This window comes from Prionailurus bengalensis, chromosome E2 (genome assembly GCF_016509475.1).
Source record: "Prionailurus bengalensis isolate Pbe53 chromosome E2, Fcat_Pben_1.1_paternal_pri, whole genome shotgun sequence".
NCBI classification, from domain to species: Eukaryota; Metazoa; Chordata; class Mammalia; order Carnivora; family Felidae; genus Prionailurus; species Prionailurus bengalensis.
In genome coordinates, this window is record NC_057352.1 from 48,455,484 (window position 1) to 48,465,659 (window position 10,176).

Below are 10,176 nucleotides of genomic sequence, written 5' to 3' on the forward strand. Positions count from 1 at the left end.
CACAACAGTGAGATTATGACCTGAGCCAAAGTTGGACGCTTAACCTACTCAGCCACCCAGGAACCCCTGTATCACAAAGAATTTAATTAATCCCCTTAAGGTCAACATTTAGAGTTTTTGTTATTGTTGATATTAAGGAGATGAATATTTTGTCCAAAGTGAGGGCTGGTTATGTTGCGTTTCCTAAGGATAAATTTCTTGGAGCGGGAATTACCCAGCTGGGGTGCAAGGCCATTTTAAAGTTTGCCATCTGTGAAGTTTATGCCAATGTTTACCCCCATGCACAACCGGTATATAAACCGGTTTCTCCTTATTCTCACCAATAGTGGCCATTATGAATCCTTTTAATCTTTGCTAAATCAGGTGAAAATGAAACTTATTTTCATTTCCATGTCTTTCTTTTATAATAGGCCAAAAAGTTTTGTACATCCTTAGTCGCTATTTTACTGGTTTTAGATGGTCTGTTTGAATTTTTTTCTAATTTTCCTTTGAGATTGTTTTTTCCTTTCTGGTTTATAAACATATATATGTTATAACAGAGTATTACGTCGCAGTTGGCCTAGTTTGGCTTTTAACCTCATATTGTCTTTCGAGTTTCAGTTTTAATTCAGCCTGCGTACTAGGAACCAACTTCTGCCTAGTAACTTTGGAAAACCTTCCCGACTCAGGGTCTGGGTGGGCGGAGCTGGAGTGTCTCGGACGGGTTTGCCCCGCCCACATCTACACCGAAGGGGCGGGGCCAAATGACGCCCCGCCTCCTCGAGCGGTTTCCGTTGCCACAGACGCCTTTCCTCCTCCGGACTTGGCGAGAAAAGAAACCTATAGAGAGCCTGGGCCCGGGCACTGCTAGAGTTGCCGGCGTACGTAACGTTGACGCGTGACGCTAGCCCCACTCGGCTGTGAAGCGCGTGCGCAGTGCGTCTCTCAGGGCTCTCGGGCCGTCGTCGGCCGGCGACGCGCGGCGGCGCGGCCTGGAGGTGGGTTCCGGGTCCTGGTGTCGAGAGGGCGGGTCCGGGCTTCCTTCCTTGTCTTCTGGCGCACAACCTGCCTTCGCTGCGGCGGGGGGCGCCGTGTACCCTACGAGCGACCGTTCCGGGAAGCAGCTCCGGGAGCGGAAGTGGAGGATGGTTTCCTAGAGTGGGGAGAGTGAGTGAAGCGCTGTCTCTGTAGACTCGGGGAGCCAAGGTGGGCGTAAGCGAAGGTAATCAGACCCGGCTTCCGAGCCCGGGTCTTCCTTCGACTTTCCAGAGGATGAGGCAGGGCCTGGGACTGAGGTTCTTCCTCGTCAGGAGGGCTCGGGCCGCTTGAATATAGCTGGAGACTCAGCCCCATCAGGTGAAACGAGATCTTGGCTGCCCCTGGCCCAAAGTAAAGCGCTGGATGCACTCTATTATTTTCACGGTTGCTGGGAAGAGGAGTTGCCAGAAACACTTGTAAAACTCCTTTGTAAGCGTTAATTGAAGAGAGCCTGTTGATAAGATCTTGTGGGGTTTGTGTCAGGCCCACGGATTTTGCAGGTATTTTCCTTTGTGGCTTTGGGCGGGGGGGGGGGGGGGCGGGCATGACTTTCTACTCGAATATGTAAATTAAGAACGGTAATACTGACCCTCAGCAGAATTATGATGCCAGAAAGTTCTAAGCAGTGCTTAATGGAAGGGCCAGAGGAACACATACTGGAAACTTTTTTTCTGTAGTCTGTAAACCACGTGTTTTGTTTGTTTTTTAATTTTTGCTCATGCATTGAAGTGCTGAAGTTATGACTCATATTCGGAACCTAGAGGAGAACTGTTTGTGCTAAGTATAATATACGTTTGTTTATTAGATACTCACAGAGGGTTTACTGTGTACCTTAAGCACTGTTCTAACCTCGGGGTGATACATGAGTCACCAAAACAAAAGATCCTTGCCCTATGGAGCTTAGATTCTAGTTTGGGGAAGACAATAATAAACAATAAGCAGATTTAATGTTAGAAAGAAAAGAGTGTCATGGAAAGAAAAAAAGTACAGCAAGGTCCTTACCTTAACCATTGTTAGTGTAAGATGCAATTAGGATGTCAGGGTAGATCTCATAGAAAAATTACACTTGATTAAATACTTGAAGGAGGTGAGGGAGTTAGCTATGCAGGTACTCTGAAGAAAGAGCATTCCAGGCAGAGGGATTGACCAGTGCAAAGGATTTGCAGGTTGCAGTGTGCCTCGTGTTCAAGTGAACAGAAAGTTTATGTGGTTGGAGCAGAATGAATTGGAGGGATAGTAGACAATCAGGTTAGAGATAGGTTGGGGCTGGAAGGCAGAAATCTTCAAGAGCATTGTAGACTACTGTAAGGACTGTGGCATTTATTTGGGAGCCAAAGGAGGCAAAGATAGAAGAGACCAGTTAGAAGGCTATGGCAGTAATCCAGCAGAGAGTTGACACTGTCTACAATCAGGAAGCTGGTATCTGGAGGTGGGTGAGAAGTGGTTGGATTCTGGGAATTTGATAGGAGGAAACAAAGTTCGGGTTATAGACCTGAAAATTCAGTATTTACATATATACATATTTTTCAAGTTCTATGTATGTGTGTGTGTGTGTATGTGTGTGTGTGTGTGTGTGTGTGTGTGTGTGTGTGTGTATATATATATATATATATATATATATATTCAAGATAAGTATTTTATATGTAAATATATAAGACATAATCTTGATTTGTGTACCACCGGTGTAGTCAGGAAGAACAATGGAATGTTTGAATCACTTTAGTTTTTCTCATGTGAAAGTATTCTGTATTATCTTAGGCAACATTTCAGAGCTTCCTTATGCCATTAATTAATATGTGAAGTAAATGACTAAAGTCAGACTTTTTCCAAAGTAGAATATAGTTGCAGTCTAAACATGGTTGTAGTTTCCAGTAAGCACAGTGTAAATCAAGATAGAATAACTTGTAATAAACTTTCATTTGCTTTCATTTAGGATTTTAGTGAATGTATCAATGCCCCATTTTTGCCTTCTTTCAGAAATTTGTCTGAATACAGCATCTAACAGTGAAAAAAAAGCTTTGAGAAAAAGATATTGATGGACACATGTGACTGTTAGCTGTAATTTACATGTATGGCAAATATACTGTGGCAAACATGACTAAGAAGATACTTGTTACTTCAAGAAGCTTACAAGCTAGTAGAATAGACAGGATTGTAAATAATTTAAACAAAATATAAAAGAACTGCCAAAAGAACAGTACAAAGTAAATGCTAATAGAATACAGTCTTCTGGATATTATTGTATTTATTGTGGCATTAGCTCATCTTTATTTCCCATTTTAATTATCAAATGTTGGCTTTTTGTGGGACAGTGGTTGTGAATTTTTTGTTTGACAAATTTAGATTCTTTTTGAATATGCTGAGAAATGTGGAACTTATGAACTAAAACACCTATTGATTAACATTGAGCTGACAAGTACTGTGTAATACTCATAGCTCTCTCTGCTGGAATTTATGACTTTACCCAACACTATGCCATCAGGCCATGTATCTTTCTCTTATATCTCTTTCCTTCTCCATTGGACAAGTGTTTTTGGTTTCTTAGTGTTAGACCACAAGATGTAGGGTGACTATTTGTAATTTGTATATTCATTGCGAATATTTCTTCAATTTAAAGATCTTCTATCGAAGTGTGTTACTTTTCTTGTTTTTTTTTTTTTTTTTTTTTAAGATTATTTTGAGCGAGAGACAAAGCGTGAGTGAGGAGGGACAAAGAGAGAGGGAGAGAGAAAATCCCAAGCAGGCTCTGCCCTGTCAGTTCAGAGCCTGATGTGGAGCTCAAACTCATGAACCATGAGATCGTGACCTGAGCCAAAGTCGGATGCTTAACTGACTGAGCCACCCAGGCGCCCCAAAGTGTGTTACGTGGCAAGAAGAAATATAGTCAAAGTATGGAGCTGTCTGACCAGATGAGACAAGAATCTAGTTTATGGACATGCCAGGTTGAACTATAGTTCACTTTCAGCATTGAACTGAATAGAGACTGACCAGTCAAGTACACCACAGTCAACAAGCAGTATGATGATGAGTGTTAGTAGGTGGCTTATGAAAGTGATTTGGCACCACCAAAGTGCATGTTTTAGCAAGAGTGTGAGATCTGGATGAAGGATGTATTTGACAGTGTTTATAGGTAAATAAGTGTGTGGTGGCAGAGACGTCTGGTAGCAATATTAGTACTGGGTTTAGGTGTAGAATCTTCTCCTGGAAGGAGGTGAGATTCAGAAGGAACTCAAAAACTGGAAGTCTTGGGGCACCTGTGTGGTGCAGTTGGTTAAGCATTCAACTCTTGAGCTTGGCTCAAGTCATGATCTCACAGTTTGTGAGTTTGAGCCCCCTATTTGGCTCTGTGCTGATGGCATGGAGCCTGCTTGGGATTCTGTCTCTCCTTCTCTCTGCCTCTCCTCAGCTTGTGTGCATGTTCTCTCTCTATCTCTCTGTCTCTCAAATAAATAAAAACTTAAACAACAAAAAAAGCTAAAAGTCGCTTGTTAAAACTTGATCAAAGGTCGTGTTCAGGGCTGAATCTTAGTCTAAGAGTGTGTTTGGGGCCATGTGGGTAGAGGAAAACTTTGGGAGGAGCTAGATGGATTAATATGGCAATAGGAGCTGCCATCACTGATGATTATTCTTCGGTATATGCTTTTTATATGCTAGCATGTTCTATCCTTATCTAAAAAAAATGATACCCTAAATAAGAAACAGACTCAAAGATGTAATTTTCCCAAGGCTACTTTGTAGCTAAGTTGCAGAGTTGGAAATTGAGCTCAGATCTGTTGGGTATGAAAGCCTTTACTTTTTCTTTATTCCAAATTGTCTCATTATGTAACAGCATGTGCTGACATTAGCTTTCCCATTTTATGCAGTTTGTCATGAGTGTGATCTGATTTGCTGTGGATGAGATTTCACTCTCTAATAAATTCGATTCATTTAATTGTGTGTTTTCTTTTTCTAGATTTTAATTTAATTTGAAAATGAGTAAGTGCAGAAAACCACCCCTGGGTTCAAGTCCTGAGACATTCAGCCCAGATGTTGTTGCTGACATTTTTGAACTCTTTGCCAAGAACTTTTCTTATGGCAAGCCACTTAATAACGAGTGGCAATTACCAGATCCTGGTGAGATTTTCACTTGTGACCACACGGAATTTAATGCATTGCTTGATTTGAAGAACTCCCTAAATGAAGTAAAAAACCTACTGAGTGACAAGAAATTGGATGAGTGGCATGAACACACTGCTTTTACCAATAAAGCTGGAAAAATAATTTCTCATGTGAAAAAATCTGTGAACGCTGAACTTTGTACTCAAGCGTGGTGTAAGTTTCATGAAATTTTGTGCAGCTTTCCACTTATTCCACAGGAAGCTTTTCAGAATGGAAAACTGAATTCCCTACACCTTTGTGAAGCTCCTGGAGCTTTTATAGCTAGTCTCAATCACTACTTAAAATCCCATCGGTTCCCCTGTGATTGGAGTTGGGTAGCTAATACTTTGAATCCATACCATGAAGCAAATGACAATCTTATGATGATTATGGATGACCGACTTATAGCAAATACCTTGCATTGGTGGTACTTTGGTCCAGATAACACCGGTGATATCATGAACTTGAAATATCTGACTGGACTTCAGAATTTCATAAGCAACATGGCTACCATTCACTTGATCACTGCAGATGGGAGTTTTGATTGCCAAGGAAACCCAGGTGAACAAGAAGCTTTAGTCTCTTCTTTGCATTACTGTGAAGTTGTCACTGCTCTGACGACTCTTGGAAATGGTGGCTCTTTTGTTCTGAAGATGTTTACTTTGTTTGAACATTGTTCCATAAACCTGATGTACCTGCTAAACTGTTCTTTTGACCAAGTCCATGTTTTCAAACCTGCTACTAGCAAGGCAGGAAACTCAGAAGTCTATGTGGTATGTCTCCGTTATAAGGGAAGAGAGGCAATCCATCCTCTGTTATCTAAGATGGTGCTGAACTTTGGGACTGAAATGACCCAGAAAGCTCTCTTTCCCCATCATGTGATTCCCGAATCTTTTCTTAAAAGGCATGAAGAATGTTGTATGTTCTTTCATAAATACCAGCTAGAGACTATTTCTGAGAACATTCGTCTGTTTCAGTGCATGGGAAAAGGGGAACAAACAAAACTGAATACTTTAAGGGACTGTGCTGTTCAATATTTTATGGAAAAGTTTCAGTTGAAGCCTCTTTCCAGAAATAATTGGCTAGTGAAAAAATCTAGTATTGGTTGTAGTACAAATACAAAACGGTTTGGGCAGAGGAACAGATATTTTAAAACCTATAATGAAAGGAAAATGCTGGAAACCCTTTCATGGAAAGATAAGGTGGCCAAAGGATACTTTAATAGTTGGGCGGAAGAACATGCTGTGTATCATTCTGGGCAGAGTTCTCTCTTAGAAGGGACAGCTTCCAGTCTTGAGTGTCACTTATGGCATATTTTAGAGGGAAAGAAACTGCCAAAGGTAAAGTGTTCTCCTTTCTGTGATGGTGAAATTTTAAAGGCTCTTAATGAAGCAATTGAAAAGTCATTAGGAGGAGACTTGAATTTGGATTCCAAGTTCTGGCCCAAACAGCAGGATTATTGTTCTTGTCATATTTTTACTGAAGAACTGATATTTACTGAGTTGTTTAGCCTTACCAAGTGCCTTCAGGATGAGCAGGTCATAGAACCCAGCAACCGAATAAAGTGCCTGCTTGTGGGCTTTCCAACCCTCAGTGACATCAAAACGCATATACCGTTGGAAGTTCAGTTCTTGGAACCAGCGGAACTCATGACTTGCAGGTGTTCGTTGCTTCATGATGGAGACCCAATTTACCAGCAGCTGTTTTTGGACTGCTTTCTACGTGCGTTGCAGCAGCTTCAGACAGGAGATGCTATGATTTTGCCTGTACTTTCTTGTTTTACGAGATTTATGGCTGGTTTGATTTTTGTACTCCACAATTGTTTTAGATTCATCACATTTTCTTGTCCCACTTCCTCTGAGCCCCTGAAGACCTGTGCAGTCCTGCTGTGTGTGGGTTACCAGGACCTTCCGAATCCAGTTTTCCAGTATCTGCAGAATGTGAATGACTTGTTGAGCTCTTTGCTGAATTCTGATGCACCCCAGCAGGTTTTACAGTTTGTGCCAATGGAGGTGCTCCTTAAGGGGGCACTGCTTGATTTTTTGTGGGATTTGAATGCTGCCATTGCTAAAAGGCATTTGCATGTGATTATTCAAGGAGAGAGAGAAGAAATCATCAGCAGCCTTCAGCTATGAAATTGAAACTTTCTGAGATTTAACTTTATGACTTCTTACAGTTTCCACTGTTATTGTAGTCTTTTGCTATTAATTTAAAACCTTTCATTTGAGGGAAAGGCCAACTTTTGCATCATTGAAAGTCTCATTATTTCTGGAAAACCACCAGCTAGTTCTGATCTCATATATATGCCCATAGGCATAGAGTTTTCCATGTGGTGCAGTCTATGCAGTGATGAAACTCAACCTCAGACGTGAGATGTGTGTGGGTGGATGGGGTGGACACACCCATACTTATTTAAGCAGTTTTGTTGGTCGTACTTATCTGTTTAAGATTTGCACCCATGTGCCTTCATTCAAATTAGATTTTTTCCCAACTGATTTCCTCAGTGGATAATGCTGTTAATAAATTGATAGACGTCTTTGATGAAAGGAGGTGAAAACCTCAGCTGCACCGGTTTTCTTTACTCCTGACCACGTCACTTATGGATTCGGGGAACTCCTTTTGCCAGATGCTGAATATGTGCCATTCCTTGCCTTTAAGCCACTGACCCAATTTACTGGTGTGGTTTAAATGAAGCTAGTGTGCTGTTTTATAAATATTTCACTAACCACAGCCATCCAGCTAGTCCATCCAGGACAACTTCAAACCAAAGATCATGTTTAAAACAATGAAAAATCACTGTGGCTAATACACACATGTATCACGAAAAGCTTCATTTAGCAATCATGTAGTAATTTTTAACTTCCAGGAAATAATCTGTGAACTAAAGGATTTTTTTAGATTGCAAAATAGTGTGTAAGGTCTCATATTGGAGATGTATGAATGTGATGAACGTAGTGAACCCTAAAGAAAAATTTTAACACTTCCAGAATGATGATTCAACATTTCAAAATTTTTAATTTTATTTCTTTTTTCAGTATGAAAGTAGCACTTTATTAAAAGATTAACCGTAAGATGGTTATTTTATCAGTTATGTCTGATTGCTTTTAAATTATATGTATTCGACCACGTAAATGAGCTTTTCTGGCAAACTGTATTAAGCAAATCTTCATTACTTTGAAATTACACAAAGTGGAGAGTGTACTCTCACATGTGCATTTTAGACATTTGTGTTATAAAAACTAGGTGTATTCTCTCATGTATTTGGTTGATAAATATTAATCTGAATTTTTAGAATGTTCTTTGCTATTTTGAGCTACATTATAGATTCATGAATAAAGTCATTAGCAGAGAGATTTTGTGTTCGTCTTTTTTAAAGAGAATCATGGGGGAAGTTAAAAATATAACTTGGAAACATTTTTTTTTAAGGAAGGTTTGAATGGGAGTTAATGTTCTTTCATTTCCTCTGATATGTATTCATTAAAATTTAATTCTTAATATTGTAATATTTATGGAATTTCTACTTCGGGAAAGAAACTGAATACTTAGGGAGGAGAAGGGGGTAGATTGAGTTCTTGCCAAAGGGGGTACGGAAGCCTGGAGGGAGATTTCCAAAAGAATTGTAATTTCTTATTGGTGGGTGACTTTATGGAAACGGTTCCAGTTGTATAATGATAAAAATCTGACAGAAAATTGGTTACTAGGAGAGAATTAAAAATCACTCTTGGAAAACCATTTTGTACTTAATAGTCTTTATGCCTTGGTTGGTTTGGTCTAATATAATGACACAGTTTATTTTTGTTTTTTTTTTTTTAACCAGTTCGTTTGAATGAAGTTGAAAGCCTAGGTACAGGTTCTGGTATTAAAACTTTGTTTCAAGCGTCTCAAATAAGTACTGAATGCTTAGTTGTTGTTGTTGTGTGTGTGTGTATTTTGTTTTGTTTTTTTAAACACTAATCACTGTCGGGATGTATAGCATACTGGTGTTTATTCGAATATATTTTGGTATTTAACTTGGCTCTTGGAATCAGTTGCTGTTCATCTGATTGGTTGGATTCAGATTTGCTCTATATAGGTGAGATAGGAGTTGAAGGTTCAAACTGAACTGGATGTGGCTGACAGGTACCAATGATTTAGAGGAATTTCTCTTTGAGAAAAAGGGGAGGAAAAATGCTGTCCAAAAAATGAATGACAAGAAGACAGTAAGGTGAGGGATGGTTTGTATATCAAGGTAGTTACTGTTATTTGAAAAAAAAATTTTTTTTTTTGTAGATCTAAACAGCCAGAAAATTTAAACTTCACAAAATGTGTTTCCTAAAAGACTTAGATGAGAAAGAGGTCTTATAAATGTAATTTCTTCAGTATTAATTTTTGTCCTCCCTAAGAAAAAAGTCAGTTTTATATTCTAGTGAGGGCTTTTATATATTATCCTAATATTACTTAAATATTTAAATGCATTGAAAATATGTTTTCTGGAATAAATTAAAAATCTGAATTTGTATACTTTATTTTGTTTAAAAATATTTGTATTAAAGGCGCACCTGGGTGGCTCAGTTGGTTGGGCATCAGACTTGGGCACAGGTCATGATCTCATGGCTTGTGAGTTTGAGCCCCGCTTTGAGCTCTGTGCTGACAGCTCAGAGCCTGGAGCCCGCTTCAGGTTCTGTGTGTCCCTCTCTGCCCCTCCCCTGGTCATGCTCTGTCTCTGTCTCTCTCTCAAAAATAATAAACATTGAAAAAAATTAAAATTTGTATTCAAATTTTTTCTACTCCAAAGATCTTGGAGTGGAATGAAAGAAGCAAGTTTAAAATATTAGGGAGAGGTGAAAAAAAAATGTTGATTGATGCTTTTGTTGTTTTACTTGTTTTTTTTTTTTTAATTTTTAATTTTAGCTTTTTTTTTTTAATGTTTTATTTTTGAGGGAGCACAAGTTGGGGAGGGTCACAGAGTGAGGGACAGAGTGGATGCTCAACCAACTGAACTACCCAGGCACCCCTTGTTGTTTTACATATTTTTGATGAAAA

General features: G+C 39.3%; 1 protein-coding gene across 3 annotated transcripts; it reads left to right on the forward strand.

Moving 5' to 3' along the window:
* The first annotated feature begins 755 nt into the window (after positions 1-755).
* On the forward strand, positions 756-8,505 carry CMTR2 (cap methyltransferase 2). 3 transcript variants are annotated; one of them, XM_043599620.1, is made up of 2 exons: positions 756-977; positions 4,970-8,505. In XM_043599620.1, the coding sequence occupies exon 2, from the start codon at positions 4,989-4,991 to the stop codon at positions 7,287-7,289; it is 2,301 nt and encodes a 766-aa protein (XP_043455555.1). In that variant the 5' UTR covers positions 756-977; positions 4,970-4,988; the 3' UTR covers positions 7,290-8,505. The 3 variants fall into 3 exon arrangements, with proteins under 3 accessions (XP_043455555.1, XP_043455556.1, XP_043455554.1); XM_043599621.1 differs by having other exon boundaries at positions 959-1,185; XM_043599619.1 differs by lacking the exon at positions 756-977 and adding an exon at positions 984-1,201.
* The last annotated feature ends 1,671 nt before the right edge of the window (positions 8,506-10,176 follow it).